The following is a 17,796-nucleotide window of genomic DNA, read 5'->3' on the forward strand; positions in this document are numbered from 1 at the left end:
GATCTTTTGGCTGAAACGTGGACCGTGCTGAAGCCTTTGAAAATGCTACTGTGGACTTTTATATGGCCAATAACATCACCTGGATAGGAATGGGAAATCCAGTGCTTTAAAGAGGTTCACTGAAGCCAGATTAATTTAGTCTTGTGCCAAGCTCAACCCCCAAACATGGCAGTAATATCCTACAGGGCAGAAGATGAGCCCAAGGACTGCAACTACCTAAGATTTCTTGTACATGGATGTGCCTTCTCATACAACACCCATGCTGCCATTGCAAGCCTCACCAATGGCACATCTGGGGACCTTAAATTAAAGGGTTACCCAGAGTAAATAAACAAGCACTTGCACTTTGGAACTATTGACTGAGCTCCACCACCAGAACAATTTGTTAGCGAGAGGCTTGGGCAGTGGGAAGAAGATGGCAAATATCCCCCTCGTATTCTCCATTTTTCTTCTGAGAGCTTGTCTTGGTGCCGAAAGTACAGGTGGGTTCATTTAAAACCTAACAAGTCCTTCACTTTTGGGCGCGGGGGTTACTGGCACAGGTGAAGGGACAGTTTGTCACTTGACGGTGGGACAGCTTGTGCAGTCTCATAAGAGACAAGAGCTCAGAGGGATTGCTGCGTTTCATAGCTCCTCCCTTTAAAGCTCTGGTTCTGTTCTTGGGAATGAAATAGTAGCTTTTATGCTGATTTTACGCAGAATGTGTCACAGGGATTAATTTTAAGAATGGAATTTTTCTTAAATGTTTGCAGCTTTTAAGCTTTCAGTGCTTGATTCAGCCATTTTAGAATGCATGCACCCACACACAGAAGGAAAAAAAGGGGATAGCGTTGCTGGTGGAGTAACATCCACACCTCTACGTGTGCCACTGCTTTGTCCTGGAGTACAAACAAGCACTCACATCCATAAAACAGTCATTGGATTTGCCACTGTGAGAATTGTTTAAAGCCAAACCCAGCGTGAATTTAACAAAGACTGTAAGATTCAGCCAGAATTGTAGACAAGATAGAGTAGTTGATGGATGTGGGCAATCACACATAGTAATGCAGGCTGTTGCTTGATTTATCTGTAGCAGCAACAGTTCCAGCAGAAGCTGGTTCGCATCCAGGATGAGTACTTGTTTGGCGCAAGGCTGGCCTTTCTTCTTTCATTAAAACATTGCAAGTAACAGGTTAAAAAAAAAAGGCTTCTTTCCAAAATGTTTGCTTAGCAATGAAACGTGAGCGGAACCTCATATTGGTACCGCCACCCATGCAGGTGTACCTCCTAGAAAATACTGTCCTCAGCTGGCGGGACAAGTCTCCCCCCACCGCCCCTTGGCCCAGAGATCCATCTCACTCTCTCAGATACTGGCTCAGAAGTTGATAAGTCATGTGTGAGTATATTCTTAGTGTGAGGATGGTTTCCAGCCAGTATGAGTACCATGCCCGTGACCCCACAGGGCCTGCAACCTTCAGTTCGAATCAAGTTTTGCTTGTAAAGCAGCTTGTGGGATCAGTAAGCAACTGAGAAAGCCTAGAGGGACCTGAGGGAGGCAAAGCTGCACTCACTAAAATGAGTTCTCTCCATTAAATGGGTTAATTAGAGCAGGTGCCTGGCACATCCCACCGGGAAGAGATGAAGGAGTGGGTCTAATGCAGCTGCCTCACCACGCAGGGCGCTGTGCGACTGTGCCCACATTGAGTTCCCCGGGCACTAAGCGCATGGAGAGCCCAACAGGGTTACAAAACCAAGGAAGGCTGCTCCATCATTCTCACCTGAGCCTTTTCCGCCCAGCTTGGGGACAAGCTGGAGGCTGCAGCCCATGCCATGGGGAGAAGGGGTCAGGTCTCCACCAGCGAGGCTGTGCCCCCACCTGTGCCTCCACGCTCTGAGCCCCCCACTTGGCCAGGGAGGCTCGCTTGGGGGGGTGTATGTTCATGTCCCACACATAAACCACAACCCTGCAGCTGGGAGGGGACCAGCCACCCCACGGGGGCTGCAGTGTTTGAAACAAACCTGGCTTCTTCAGAGGTCAGTGCTTTACCCATCAAGCTCGAGAAGTGGGCCCATGTGAACCTCATGAGGTTTAACAAGGCCAAGTGCAAGGTCCTGCACCTGGGTCGGGGCAACCCCTGGTATCAATACAGGCTGGGGGATGAAGGGATTGAGAGCAGCCCTGCCAAGAAGGACTTGGGGGGACTGGTGGGTGAAAAGCTGGACATGAGCCAGCAATGTGCGCTCGCAGCCCAGAAGGCCAATCGTATCCTGGGCTGCATCACAAGAAGCGTGGCCAGCAGGTCGAGGGAGGGGATTCTGCCCCTCTACTCTGCTCTGGTGAGACCCCACCTGCAGTACTGCGACCAGCTCTGGAGCCCTCAGCATAAGAAAGACACGGACCTGTTGGAGCGGGTCCAGAAGAGGGCCACAAAAATGATCAGGGGGATGGAACACCTCTCCTGTGAAGAAAGGCTGAGAGAGTTGGGGTTGTTCAGCCTGGAGAAGAGAAGACTCCGGGGAGACCTTATTGCAGCCTATCAGTACTTAAAGGGGGCTTATAAAAAAGATGTCGGCAAACTTTTTAGCAGGGCCTGTTGCGACAGGACAAGGGGGAATGGCTTTAAACTAAAGGGGGGTAGATTTAGACTAGATCTAAGGAAGAAATTTTTTATGCTGAGGGTGGTGAAGCACTGGCACAGGTTGCCCAGAGAGGTGGTGGATGCCCCATCCCTGGAAACATTCCAGGTCAGGCTGGACGGGGCTCTGAGCACCCTGATCTAGTTGAAGATGTCCCTGCCCACGGCAGGGGGGTTGGACTAGATGACCTTTAGAGGTCCCTTCCAACCCAAACTATTCTATGATTCTATGAATATCTACTGCCAAACAATTAGATTAAGGTCAGGATTTTAATACACTCCTTTGCGTTTTTAACCAAAACCACACTAGCACGAGGAAGGCAGAGGTGCAAGCTTGCTGTACAATGATTAAAAGCATTGCAAAAACAGTTAGTTCAGCCTCTTGCAGAGAGATCTTTAGGTGAAGGGGCTGGTTACACCATCAGCGGCATGGTGTAAATCAGAGCAACCCGCCTGGGGCTCATGAGAGTTCAAAAAAACTGATCCTCTGCAGGTTCAGAGAGGCTGGGATCTGCTCTGGATTGAGAGTAGAAGTTAGCCATGAGAAGGAACGATAGGCTGGTACTTGCCCCTCACTCTCCTCTCTGCCTGCCTGTCTGAGCTCATGCTCTCCTTAACCCTCAAAGGGACGAGGCCCACAGGTGCCTGAATCCCTTCCAGCGCAGAGCCCCCAGATAAGGGTCCGTGTCCAGGGTGGCCACCAGCAGCTCCAAGAAGAGCTGCTCTACCGTGCCATCTGGTGACAAAAAGGGACATGGCTGTGAGCGCTAAGGGAGGGTGGGGAGAGAAGAGAGGCTGGGGAGGCAAAACAGGAAGCTCCTCTGGGTGAATAATGTCTTTTTTAGAGCAGTGGGATGGGGGAAGAGTGCTCAGCAGAAGCGGGGATCTCCGAGAGGTGGGTCAGGAGCAAACCCTGCTGGGCGGCTGCCATGGGGAGGCTGCTGCTGACCCTGCTGATGGGACGTGTGGCCCTGCCAGGAGAGCGTTCATAGTAGCACATGATGGGACTGCATGTCCTTGTGCCCTTCACCAGGCAGCCACCATGGGAAGGCTGGCGGCCACCGTGGACATCCTGCCTAGACTAGGGGTCCCTGCAGCGCCAGCAGCTCTCTGTTGGTGGTTTCTGCCCAGGAGCTTGGCCAGCAAGTTGAAGGTGGATGCACACCATCTTGTTGACATGACCTGGCCCAGGGGATGAGGAGGGCCCATGTCACCCCTCCTGCTGGCAGGAGGTGGTAACCCAGGCGCATGGGCAAGGGTGAGGAGCAGGGAGAGAAGCAAATGGCCCGTAGGGCTGCAGCTGCTTGCAGAGGCAAACGGCATTTCACAGCCAAAACAGGCAGAGACAGTTAAAGCAGGACAGTTTCTGTGTCCAAACAAGACCTCACCAAGCAGCAGCATGAAAAAGTCTGTTATCTTCCCCTCTCAAATAGCTTATTCCGGTCTGTGCATCTATGATAGAAGATACTCACACCACCTGCTTTAGGGTATTTTAAGCATCAAACTTCAGCATTCCTAATCAGCTTCTCACCATCAGTCATTTCTGTCTATCAACTACTTTGACTCTCGGTTATCCAGATTTGATCGTCTGGATTGCACTTAAGTTAGACACCAAAGAAACCTCAAGTAGATGATAACACTCCTGAAATGTCCCCGGCCATGGGGCAATGGGGGGGTGAACGCACCAAAAGGGCCTGCTTTCTGGGAGAAGAGAGCCCTGACAGCCCATCCCAGCTGCATCACACGATGGTGCGTGCTCCTCTCTAGCCCCTATTTCTTTTCAAATTGCAGTCTTCATTGAGAACAAAGAGGCAAACTCAGTTCTGCACAGGCAAAAGCGAGCCAATTCAAACAGACTGGAAGAGGTTATTCCTGGGAACCTCGAGAGAGAATGCATAGAAGAAAAATGCAGCTTTGAAGAAGCCCGAGAAGTGTTTGAAAACACAGAGAAAACAGTGAGTATAGCTGCTGCAAATGGCAACACCTTGTTCCCCCCGGCTCGCACCTGTACGAATCTTTCAGGTGAGGAGGCACAGAGGGGGAAGGAGGAGTGAACAGCAAGGTGAAAACCTGCAGGAGCCAAATGCAGCATCTATCATGTTTTATTCTCATTTGTGATCCATCAGTTGGGCTTGAGAACTGCTTTAAAGGTTTGTTGGTCGCCATTGGTATTATAGAGGTGGTTGTTTTCCTGCAAGTTTTTTGCTTTAGTTTTGGAGTCATCCCTTTGCTACTTCAGTCAGGCAGTGCCCAGAAATTAGAAATCAAGGGAAACCTCTTTTTTTTTTTTTTCCTTTGCAGATGGAGTTTTGGAAAACATACATTGGTAAGAGCTGTTTTCTTCATTTTCAAATGCATAATATTAATCTCTCAGTGCATAAGTAGCAGACATTTATTGAAACAAATCTATTCCAGCATTCAGAAACTGTTTTACGACACAGCTAGTCAGAGTCATGCACCCTAAACCCTGCAGCCACCCAGCCTGGGCCTGTCCCGTTTGTATACAAATTGCAAGCCAAAAAAAATTACTTAACATTTTCTTTGTTCAAGCAGGTTTTTTTGAACAAACTTCAAAAACCTCACAGAATAAAACCACTTCACACAGACCACTGGATCTGTTGAGCCCAGGTCACACTCTGGACTCCTAGTTTCAGCTGTAGCATAGAGTAAAACATGACAGCCATAATTAACACCCCTCCAGCAAATGCTCTGTTCTCAAGCAGAGATCTCCAGATAAGGCACAGCCTTGTGCAAGCACAGTGTGAATCCCTGGAAATGCCATATTAAAGTGGAGCCTCAACATGATCATAGCAAACAGCTGTTTGCAATTCACACCAGTGGTCCCAAACCCTTGCTTCTCCACCATTTTCTTTCCACCAACTATTTCTTCCCTTTCAGCCTCCATCCCCAATGACTCCTCACTCCCTTACCAAAAAGATTTCAATGCCCACTAAAACACCTGAAACTAATTTTAAGGACATTTCAATAAATGAATTGCTTTGTAGATTGGCAAAGGGCCCAGAACATCTCACTAAAAAGCCTTAAATAATTCAGATTAGTCAGACCAGACTATAAAATAAAAAAGTTACATTTGCATTGTAGGACCATCCTCTGAAAAACCAACTGATGAAGCTCAACACTGCGTATGTTTCCCTGCCACTGTAACCAATTAGCTCTTCAAAAATAATGAATGCTATATATTCCCCTATCATCCAAAGGGCCTGGTTTACTGTTCAGCTTACGAGCTGCTATTCCCAGCATGTGCAGCCCACAGGAGCTCACCCCTTGCACAGAACCCGGGTGGTACCAAGCCCCAATTGCCCTTACCAGGCAGCAACAACAGCTGCCATCCACACCTTACGCGCAAACCCTGACACCATGCCTCAGACAAGACAAAACCATTTTGTTCCTGTTTGCAATCTGCCTTTTGCATTCCAGCCCATTCCCGAAAGCACCATTAACAACCACACTTACTGGCAGGACACAAATGCATCAAGACATTCCCCTTCCTCCTTGCCTTTGCATAACCATTTCAAAGCGCACTTCCCTGTAATTTAGCATCACTGATTTACTCTTCCAAAGTGTTAGATCAGCAATTTTGCAATACTGGGTATTTTTATTAAAGCCTCAGCTTCTCAGGCAACTGTGAAAATAAAAGCCCTGACATGTAAAGAAAAATCCAGACCAGTTAATAGTAGTACAAGACTTAGAAAGAAAGAGCAATGACCGAGGCTCTCAATCCTAATACACAGAGAGGTCTCCAAACCCAAATGGACAAGCTCAAACCTTCAGAGAACAAAGACAGTAGTGTTAAAATAATTCAGATTTGGAAATCCTAATCACTCTTGAGAAAGCAAACCTTCTAACTTTGTCTAACTTAGCCAAGACATGAAGTCCTGTTGAGATGTTGCATGAGGGAGACTGAAGAGGAGTTCTGCTGAAACGAGCAGAAATAACCCACACGGGACAGGGTACATAATTAGGACTCTGGGTAAAGCACTGCTGCTGATGTTACCCCAGTGCTGACGTTGTCTGTTGTGCACTTGGGTGCCAGGATCTGACTGGCATTGCAAAGAAGGAATGTGTGCAGTCTCTTGCTCGTCTTTAACAGGAGGCTTGCACAGAGCAAGGCTCCAGCGCTTGGTCGGCACCAGCCATGGTGGACACTCATGTTTGTTAATTCTCCTGTCTTCCTTCCAAGATGGAGATCAGTGCGACCCCAATCCATGCAAAAATGGAGCCGTTTGCAAGGATGCAGTAAGTTCCTATGTGTGCTGGTGCCCGGCTGGGTACGAAGGCAGAAACTGTGAGATAGGTACGTACCGGGGGCTCGTCCTGTGGTTGTTCTGCCCTACTTGAAATCCCATTGGATCAAAGTGGGCATAGAGTTTCATCCTACTAGAGGGCTGTTTCAGACACATTTTGCCTTGCTGTAAGGCACTGCATTAATGTGCAAGTTCAGCCTGTTGGCAATGGGATTACAGGGGGACATGCTTGGGGATATAAGAGCAGATGTCTCTGTCCTCTCCTGTCCTTGGTGGAGCCCCAGCTGCACCTCCACTGAGCACCGAGATGCCTGCTCTTACGCAGGGTTCAACAGAGACTCAGGCTCAAGGTCTTTTGTTCAGCACGCTGCGGCTGCCAGCGCAAATGTTGACACAGAGACCTTCCTTTATCTCCCCAGCACAAGCCTTTCCGGGGCTGCTCGTCAATCAGGGACGACGTGCTCACCCGCTGAAAGCAACAGTTTTCCACCGACCCCTGTGGGGCCCCCATGCCCTCACTCCTCCTCTCCATTTCTCACACCAGGCTGGGCAGCAGGTGCTGAGCAGGGCAGGATTATTGCAACCTCCTCTCAATGCCACTCTGCTAAATTCATAATTATAATTATCACCAGCAACCTTGATTCTGAAGGCAAACAAAAGGCAAATATTTTCCTGATGGGTTGAGGAGTTTATGAAAACCAAACAGCTGATAATTTAAGCAAGAGGGATATTCAGCTTTTATATTTATAATATAATCAGGGGCTGTGCAACTCGCATAATGTGCTAGACTCACTGCACTAATAAAAGATTCTCTTTCTAGTTGTGCTTCTGCTCTGGCAAGAGAGGAGCATACGTTAAAAAGAGCATTTCAAAGCTGCATCAAATTTAAATAGTCTCATTGCAGATTTCTCATGGAAGTGAGACAGGAACAAAAATAGCGCTAGAAGTGAGGCGTGAAAAGGAGCTCTGTAAAAATAGTAAATGATGGCATTAAAATGGCTACAGGAAGGGAGGTGTCCTTGAGGAAGTAGGAGTGGAGTTAATCTGCTGTGAAGTTATTTGAAAACTCACTGAGAATTAAAAGGGCGTCTGTAGATTAGTGGTTTCCCACCTCCAAGAGATGGTGTTCCCACCACAGAGGAGTGCGAGGTGGGGTGGGAGAAGACACGTGCAAGTCACGGGAATCTCGCTGTGCCTCAGGTTGGAACCTGTTTCATCAAATGTCCTGCTGAAAGGGGTCTTCCACGTCAGGCTGCAATGATTTATCGGTGTGTCAGGAAGACCACATGGCTTTGCTTGAGGTTTTAAATTCGGAGCCCAGCGATAACCCCAGGACAAAGCCCTTCTTGGGTTCAGGGTTTGCTCCCATTTGACACACGGCGTTCTCCGCTAGCATCCGCATGGGGCTGGATTGCTGTAAGCACAGGGGGGAGGAGAGCAGCACGATGGTGGGGAAATCACGTGGCTTGTAACCAAATATTTGCAGGAGTCCTTTAGGGTCAGGCTGCCAAATTTCAGGCAGCACGCAGTTGTTGGAGGCAGGAGGCTGCACCAGGGCTCAGCAGGACCTCTCATAGGGCTGTTCCTCAACCTGCCTTCCCAAAGAGGTGCCCAGCACTCCTTCATTACGAGCAGGGATGCAATTAGGAAAGAGGACACTCTTCTTGCAAACATCCGTTTTCCATGGTCTGGAACAATCGGAGTGGGTTATAGGCTGAGTTCAAAGGCCCAAGTCCCAACAAATCTCTGATCAGTTGTATTTCAAAAGAGCTTTCACAATTTCATTTTAATTTCTTTCAGACTTCACTTGTGCTATTAAAAATGGAGGCTGCAAGCACTTTTGCAGGCATGACCCGCCGCAGAAAGTTGTGTGTTCCTGCGCCGCTGGCTACAGACTTCATGAAGATGGAAAGTCCTGTGAACCTACAGGTTAACTTTTAAAGTCTTTTTAAGAGATTTGGGTGAAAGTTTCCAAGGTCTTGTCCTGGATTTAGATACATGAATCTCATAGAAATGCAATATCCTGTTGGAAACCAGCCTTGTTTTCCTGCTTAGCAAATGTGAAGAGCCTGACCCTGCACTTTCCCAACGGCAGATGTGGGGTCAGGCTTGAAGGATGCAATTTAAACACCCTTTTTTTAGCCTGGGTGGGTGGAGAAGGAGGGTAGGTGTGCAGGAATTTGTGCACAAGGCAAATGCTTGTTTCAGATGGCTGCTCACACAGGCACCTCTCCCACTTGCAGCCATCTTATATTTCTAGGTATGGATCAGTAGTTTTCTGGAGACAGAAATATGATGTTCAGCTACACTAGAATACACGCTGGTTCCCATCCATCCAGAGCTCACTCCCATGTTTTTCCAATAAGAGCTACCATTTAGTTACTGATCCTACAATGAAGATGCTCCCGGCTTTTTCAGAACAAAAGACAATCTTTCTTACTTTAAATCCTCCTGATGGTCCGTTTGATGGCTGGGCATCGTGCAGTGTCTTATAATGACCTGAGCTGGGTGAAGACAAGTGAAGCTTTGTGGTGGTGCTGTCCTCCCACCAGTGTATATCTGCACACAAAGACCCTCAATGGGAAATAGACTCCGTGGCTCAGCTGTGGTATTGAGGAGCAAAATGGAAAGGCAGCCCAAGGGCTGGAGGGGAAATGCATTGCTTGAGGTTGCAACTTCAAAAAGGGCTAAAGAATGGCTGGTTCTTGTTGTATTCCCCAACTTTACCCCACTCCTAGGCTGTTAAAATAGCTCTATCTACACCGACACGTGCAATCCCAACCCACTGCAATGCAGCAAGTTAATTGGGCATGAACATGTCAGAAGCACATCTGGCAGAGGAACGAGGAGATTAAGTAGAGAAAAAAAAAAAGTCATCTAAGCTCAATTTAACATTTGATGTTATCATATTTCTAACACCTGAGAGTAACAGAATTGCACACCTAAGCTAGCATGCAGGCACCTGCACAGGTGAGTTAGTTTCTGAAGGTCTGATAGCTACAGCCAGGAACACTTTGAGCTCCTGAAAGTGCTGACTTTCAGCAATCAGTCTAGGAAGTATCTTAGGCTGGGAGTCCTTCTGTTAATGGAGATCATTAAGAGCTCAGGCCTGTGTTGCTCAACATGCTGTATCACTTTCACTGGACCAGAAAGTTTTACTGTTAGCAAATAGGATCATCTGTCAGGTTGGGTAATTGCCCTTCCTGCAAAAGCTTAGCTTTTGTTGGCTCTGAAACCTTCATTTCCTAGCCTAACCTCACAGGTAGCACTTTCCATCACTCAACACTTATTTGAGCCCTATTCCTAAAGCGGACTGTTAAAAAAAAAAAAAAAAAGAAATCTCAGTAGGCCACACTTACATCTGATTTTACATTAATGTTTGTTTGCACAGTGCTGTCAAAAGCTTTTCAGATGAAAGACAATGCCTGATGCTATTTACTATTTTGACTGCCACTATCAGCAGGAATTCGGCACACACTGTGTAGGAGAGAAATGGGAAGAGCTTGTCTGAAATGAGCCTACAGATGAGATCTTCATTAACAGAGAAAATCTACAACTCTAGAAAGAGTTTATTAATGTTTTCCTCACCTTGGTGCCAAGCAGGATTATCTGTACAATTGGCAGATATTATTTCCTGCCCTCTCCCAGCTGGACTTGCATTGTGCTGGAGTTACTTGCTGCAGAAATGTCAGCCAAGCACCCGGCTGCCTACCGCAGCAAGCCTCCCAGGCACGCACCTCAGCATCCCGTGAAATAAAGGCACAGCTGCACCGTTCCGTCAGACGTGCACTCTCTCTCACAAGCTTTCTTCTTTTTAAAAGCTGTTCAGAATTAATTTCTAAAGCCCAGAAACAATTTATGCTTTTGCTACTCTTAGACGTTACCCGCACTGCTGCTCCAAGGCACAGGCATCTGTTTGCACGGAGAACGTACGAGTCTGCCCACGGCCCTACGTCTCCCATGTCGGTCCTGAAACAGGGTGCTGAGACAAGGCAGCATTTGCCTCCTCACCTGCTCCTTTGACTGCTGTAACTCTCAGCGTGATGCACAGCCAGTTGTAACCATGACTGTTTCTCTCTCAGTGCCGTATCCCTGTGGGAGGATCACGGCTCCTGAAGCGAAGAACAAACTCACCCGATCCATAAACACCTTTGAGCACTGGAACATCACCGCTGATGACCACGACGATGCTCATGACGAGGTGCTCGACAACATCACGGAAACCAGCACCGCCGCCACCACAAAAATCACACCGATAATTAAGACAGACACCCGGGTTGTTGGTGGATCAGAGAGCATGAAAGGCCAGGTGCCTTGGCAGGTACTGGCTATTTCTGCAACTCTCCTGTAGCCCCAGCAATCGCTCTGTCTATTCATTTCCTTCTGAATGCAGGATCATCTTACTTCTACATACCCAGAGCCCATCTCTGAGGTTAGTTTAGCAATAGATCTCAAGTCTAACAGGAGACCACAGCTTCTCTCTGTACACGGTTTTATGCCACAGCAACAAAACTTGCCTGGCTGGGAGTCTACCCTAGCAAAAAACCTAGAAGTCAGAGTCACGGCAGCTTTATGTGAAGGGCACAAAGGATCCAGTTTTGAGCTATAGCAACAGATTCCCCAGCAATCCATGAATATACAAAGATTAAGCTGAAGGCTGAAGGAGGGGAGCTTTGCAAGGAGCAATGCAGGTCCATTTTTGCCTCCATCAGTTTCAACAGATCCATGACAATTTATATCAGCAAAGGAGCTGTCCTTGCATGACATCTACCAAATCCAGCTGCCCTTTCTTTATCCAATCCCACGTCCTACTTGCAACAGCCTAGTCATCTCTACCTCACCAAAAGTGACATCACAGGTGAGGGGGTCTGCAAAGAAACCTCCTCCAACCCACTGCTCTGCAAATACTTTTAAATTGGCGTCAAAAGGAAAGTTAGCTCCTAGCTTGGATCTTTTTCAAAGTCATCTCCTATTCTTAAATTCTACTCTGGCTTCAGTGAGCACAGAAATCTCAGTGGCTGAGATTGCAAAATAATAAATTCAGGTGAGATTTTAGGAACGGCAAATCTCTTTCACAGACCGACACTGGTGACGTCAATGAAAAGTTGCCCACACAGGGACGTAAATGCCCATTCACGCAGATCAGCCGATCCCTCTACATCTGCTGAGGGAGCGAAGCAGTGAGCAGGGTGTGTGTAGAAAGGTCAGGAGCCGGCACCTGCCCTCCATTTCAGAGCTAAAAAAGCCAGTAAGGTGTTGGGGACATACACGGCCACCAGAAGCAGCAGCAGGAAGGTTGTTGGGAGGCCATGTTTTGTGTCTGAAAGGAAGAGGCCGTACCGCTGCCCTAGCCACGGCACAGCTTTCTGGCACAGCCTTTGTGGGACAAACCATAGGTGATGCTGGCACCCACCACGCATTCACAGAGTCAAGAGGAGAACCAGAAAGTTAAATATGAGAAATCGGTATCCATAAAGAAAGTAAATGCACACACTACGAGCCCACCAAGTCTGGCTAGTTGGCTGTGCTCATGGAGACCTTTACCTCACCAGGCACCCTCTGAAAAAAAATCTTGGTTGCCCTTTTGCCGGCTGGCAAACGAAGATGCTCGGCCTGCTGGGATTCAGGCAGCAGCCAGGAGGGGTGCTACGTTCTCCCTGGGGCTTGGGGGTGGTCGTGGGGCTCAGACCCCAGTGAAGGGCCTTCTAAACCGTGTCACTGTCTCCACGGGCAGTCTCGCACCCACAGGCAGGTGTGGGTGCCGGGCTCCGCGGCGGCAGCCACCGACGGCAGCCTGCGCTGCCCTCCCGTGGCCGGTGGCCGGGCGGCGCCGGGAGCCGCGGGCGCCTGGGGCAGAGCCCACGCGGGACAGCCGGGATGGGGGTGGCTGCGAGCGTGGAGGCACTCCGGTTCATCGCCGCGGGCGAGCTTCGTCCTCCTCGTTATAGATATTGAGCTCCTTAAAATGCAGCCGGCTCTGCCCATCGAGGCATCAAATGAGTAAATACGTGGAAAGTACGAGGCAGATAGACAGTGACGAGCCACGTCACGTGAAAGGAACAAAATGGGTGAATTATAAAGAAATCCTTCTTTTAAACACACTCCACCGAGTCAGCTGATCAATTGAATTAGAAGTTTTAGCATAAGGGATGTCCTGGCTTGTGCCCCCTAAGTGCTGAGGCAGTTAGATACCCAAATGAAATGGGTAGTTAAGATTTTGTCCCTAGTTAACTAGTTAAAATCCAGTCACTGGCAAAACATTTTTAGGAGGTACATGTGGAAGTGCTTGTATTTCAGACGCTCTGAGGTTTATGTTCAGGGCTGTCTGCCCTCCCAGCCTGGCAGCAAAGGGAGGAGAAGTGCCACGGGGCACTAACACGTGTGCAGGGCGGTGTTGGCCACCCTCTGAGACAGAGCAGGGGACTGAGGGGCAGGGACTCCCCGAGGAGCAGCATCTCTGGCAGCACCGGGTCCGTACAACCTAAACGAGGCCTGTCCTATAGCCAAACAAAACCCCTGCGTCCCACTCTTCTTCCCCACCGATTTACACAATCCCACGGGTGTGATTTCCTTCTGCTCCCGCAGGTTTATCTGGTGAACAGCCATGGCGTGGGCTTCTGCGGCGCATCCATCATCAACGAGAAATGGGTAGTGACGGCAGCGCACTGCCTGCAGCCAGGCGACGACGTCACTGCCGTGGCAGGTGAGCACCTCGGGCAGCGTCAGGCCAGCGCAGGTGAGGGATGCGGGACAGGGCTTGCACTGGCCAGGCACAAGGCATTGCACAGAACCCTGGGACCCACACCACCACGATGGGCAGCAACGCGGCACAAGTTGCTTTGGGGCACCGAGGCCCCAGACTGCAGCATTTCGGCAGCCCGGTCTCTGCAGGTACCACCACCGCCAGTGGGAGCAGTGAGCTTGGGCTGGCCTTGGTCCCAAAGCCACAGAGCTGCTGGACCGTGCTGCAAACACAGCTCAACCCGACCACAGGCAATCATCTCACCTGAGCCAGAGAGAACCCCAGGCTGCTTAAAAGCCTGGTGGGCTTCAGTTAAGATGCTGCTTCATGAGCTGGTGTGGTGGATTTTTATCTCTACTAGCCACATGGGACCTCACTAGGGATCTCTGCTCTTCTTGGGGGTCACACTAAGTTTTCACACAACTCTCAGAGAATGGATTCATGCAGCTGGTGCAAAAGGGGCACCAGCAACCTGACTAACTCCTTGTAAGGAGATGACGACTACTTTTTCTCCTAACTTCTTTAGAAATAAATAGAATTTATGGATTGAAGTAGAGAAAACAGGCTGGCACGTGGGAAAGTGTGCTTTTACAGCAGGGGCTCTGGGGAGTTAGGCAGGGGCAGTGTGGCCAGACTGCACAGCAAGTGATGCTGCTACTTTACAAAACAAATATATCTCTGCTTGAAAAATGGTGTTTCCCCCTGACTTTTGGTACCCAGCTGTTCCAGACTGCCTGCTAGGCAGCCTGCTGATAACTCAGTGCGGGGCCTTGGCAAGCATCGCGGTGCCATGTTTCACAGCAGCGGCAGAATCAGCTTCCCCAAATTATTTGTTTCTCCCCTGAATGAATACCTAGCATAGGAGGGTAACACTGATAGGTACAGGAGGGGAACACCGGTATGGTTAATAATCACTACAAGCAGCACTGAGGGGAGGCAGGAAAGAATCATGCTTTCTGTTTAAACACTCTGAAATGTAATAGTGACAAAAACGAGATTTTTACCTGAGCTTTGAAACACTAAGTTTATATCTACAGAAACAAGTTCATCAAGAGGGCTCCAGCTGCACCTTCATCTTCCATGTTAACACGGCTGAGCTCCTGGGTGTGCCTAGCCAGACCCTGGAGACTGAGCGCCATGGGGCTGGGCACCACCTGCCCGGCGCTGGCAGGATGAGGCTTACAGCTTGCACGCAGCATTTTTTGCTATGTACTTTCAGGCAGTTTTGCTTGAGAGCGCAGCACAAAGCCCAGCCTTCTACCCACTAACATGAGAAAGTACAAAATGCCCAATGCAAAAACAGTCTTACCCCCCCCGAAAAGCACATTTCCACCTGGACAGAGGTTTGCGTTTGCTGCATCTGCATGCAAACTGCCTCTCCATTCAGGCTCTCTCCTGCATGTCACACACTCCTCCATTTAGGATACGTTATAAGCCAGGTCCCCTCACACTACCTTCACACCGCTCTGCAGCACCGCTGGGTTTCCAGGGCTGGATTTTGGACAGGCAGCAAGTCAAGAAAGCAAAACACAATTTTGCGGGGCTTCAGGGACTATTGGATTTGTGCCTGCACCATGTACACTGCATGGGCAATCTGATTCCTTCATGTCCATTCATACTAAATGTTCAGCTTTGTCTATAGCATCCTAGGAGGCCCAAAAATCGATAGCAGGGGGCGGAAGAAGCATTCCCCTCCCCTGTCCTTCTTTGCCTCTCCACTTTCATCCCTGAAGCATATTTTCAGGTCCCCAGCAATAGTAAGCAGCTGTAGCATAAGAAAAACCCTCTCAAAGTCTCCCCCACATCTGTCTTGCATTTACACTCTAGAAACACAGCCTGTGAGGAAGCTGACATTCACACTCTGCTGCAAAAAAACCCTCACAGAGCACATCAGCAGCACCAGCCACCAAACCCGCCTTCGTCAGGAGCCAGCATTAACATGAACACAGAAAGCTGCCTCACCTCTCTCGCTGGGCTCCGCGCCGCTCCTCACAGGCAGACGCAGCAGACACAGGACACTGCCAGGGCCAGAGTGCTGCAGATAGTGTTTAGAGGAGATCGTATATTCTGGAGATTACAGCAAAGCATGTAGAAATACCGCAGCAGGGGTTAAATGCACCCTGCGCCTCTCGGGCTGCGAGAAAGCAAGCGGGAAAAGTCATCCTGCTCTCAAGCCTTCAGCACAGCCAGTTCACAGGCAGGAGAGGGGATTAGGCTACAGACAGACCCAGATGCTGCCCGTTTGCCAACCTGAGACCACAGAACATTTCCCCTTCCCTCTACCTGTTACACAAGCCGGGAGGGGAGGTAATAGGCTGCCAGCAACTCAATCACAGGAGCCTGAAGCTGCCGGCAGCACCCTGCAATCGCAAGCAGCTGAGCCTCCTGTGGGCAGCAGGGACCCGGGGGCACCTGTGAGCATCGGGGGGGGGGGACGACGACATTTCATAGTCCCTTGTGCCCATTCTGCCCCATGGCTGTGCGGTTTTGGAAAAGGGAAGATCAGGTTTCTTTTCACTGATAAATTATTTATTTTAAACAAAGACTTTTAATTCTAGAGGCTTCCCCCCCTTTGATGCGAGGGCAACATCCCTTCACATCTCTTTGAGGGTGCTAAATCCTGAGAACAGCCACATTGTTACTAAACTTGACGAAAGCATCTGGACCTTTGGCACTCAATCGGCTGGTGCATGTCTGATGTCACATCTGAGGGTTCAGGCCCTGCCAGCTGCAGGGACCGAGGAGGTGCTGCTGTGGGGGAACCTCCAACGCCCTTTGACAAGGAGCGAGCAGCCTTGGCAGCACCAGGCTCAGAGCAGCCTGAGGGCTGGGGCGTGCAGCGCTCATCCCTTTGCAACCACCCGGCTGGGCTGGTATCGCATCGGGATGGCATCGTCAGGGCATGGTCGCTCGTCCGGCCATGGAGGGGTCCAGCCCAAGCCACACTTGTGTCTGCAGGTGAATACAACACCGACAAGGAAGACAACACGGAGCAGCGGCGTAAGGTGGTGAAAATCCTTCCCCATCCCACATACAACGCCACGATCCACAAGCACCACAACGACATCGCCCTCCTGGAGCTGGACCAGCCGCTCAGCTTCAACAGCTATGTCACCCCCATCTGCATCGGCAGCCGGGAGTTCACCAACGCCCTGCTGAAGCACGGGACGGGGACGGTGAGTGGCTGGGGCAGCATGCTCTTCCGCGGCCGGCCCGCCACCGTCCTCCAGATCCTCAAGGTGCCCTTCGTCGACCGGCCGACCTGCCTCAAGAGCACCTCCACCACCATCCTGCAGAACATGTTCTGTGCAGGCTTCCCGTCTGGAGGCAGTGACACCTGCAAGGGGGACAGCGGAGGTCCCTACACCACCGAGATTGAGGGCACCTGGTTTCTCACAGGGATCACCAGCTGGGGCGAGGAATGTGCCAAGCCAGGTAAATACGGTGTCTACACCAGGGTCTCCAAGTACCTGAAGTGGATAAAGGAAATCACGAGGCTTACCTAACCCACGGGAAGTTATGCCGTGGTGGGGGATGGACTGGTTCGTTGAAGGGAGACCGTAGCAATCTGTGTTTTTCAGAAATTATTGCATTTTAATAAACATTTCTAAATGAACTAATTTCTGCTCTTGGAAGGCAAAAGTTGAGGGAAGGCAGTAGAAATGTGGTAATAAGGAAATAAAAAGCCTTTTTAATTACCCATGACTGCATTCCTGAACGCACCGGCACTGCTGAGATGGGGTAAGTCCCCAAATCCCAAGTGCAGAGGCTGGTGTGGATAAGCTGGGGTACGGCTTACACGTGCCCTGGGCCAGTGTGCCACCAGCATGCCCACAGTTGCTACACAGCGCCGCGGGCAAGGGGACCCCAGCAGGCACTGGGTGCCTCGGGCACCAGCGTCCGGCATCGTCCCCGTAGCAGGAGCCCGTGAGGGCAGTGAACACGCAAAGCACTGTACCCGCAGCACTCTTGGTCAGACGTTTTCACGTGAGCCAGGCTGAGATGGATCACGGGCAGCAGGAAATGCTCATCCTGCTTTAGCACGGCATAAATTGGCTGTATAAATGACCTAAAATCTGCATAAAACTCATCTAAAGGTAGTGGCAGGCTTTATGCTAATGATTTCTGCAGAGCCTTGTTAGGATTATAAAGAGAACTGCTTAGTGCCCATTAC

At 49.8% G+C, this 17,796-nt stretch overlaps 1 protein-coding gene across 1 annotated transcript; it reads left to right on the forward strand.

The window, feature by feature from the left end:
• Positions 1-389: 389 nt before the first annotated feature.
• F9 (coagulation factor IX) lies at positions 390-17,320 on the forward strand. Its single transcript, XM_076346965.1, has 8 exons — positions 390-482; positions 4,407-4,570; positions 4,917-4,941; positions 6,817-6,930; positions 8,681-8,809; positions 10,963-11,201; positions 13,466-13,583; positions 16,581-17,320. Exons 1-8 carry the CDS (start codon positions 416-418, stop codon positions 17,126-17,128), a joined length of 1,404 nt encoding a protein of 467 aa, XP_076203080.1. The 5' UTR covers positions 390-415; the 3' UTR covers positions 17,129-17,320.
• Positions 17,321-17,796: the final 476 nt, after the last annotated feature.

Source organism: Aptenodytes patagonicus, chromosome 9 (assembly GCF_965638725.1).
Source record: "Aptenodytes patagonicus chromosome 9, bAptPat1.pri.cur, whole genome shotgun sequence".
Taxonomy (NCBI): Eukaryota; Metazoa; Chordata; class Aves; order Sphenisciformes; family Spheniscidae; genus Aptenodytes; species Aptenodytes patagonicus.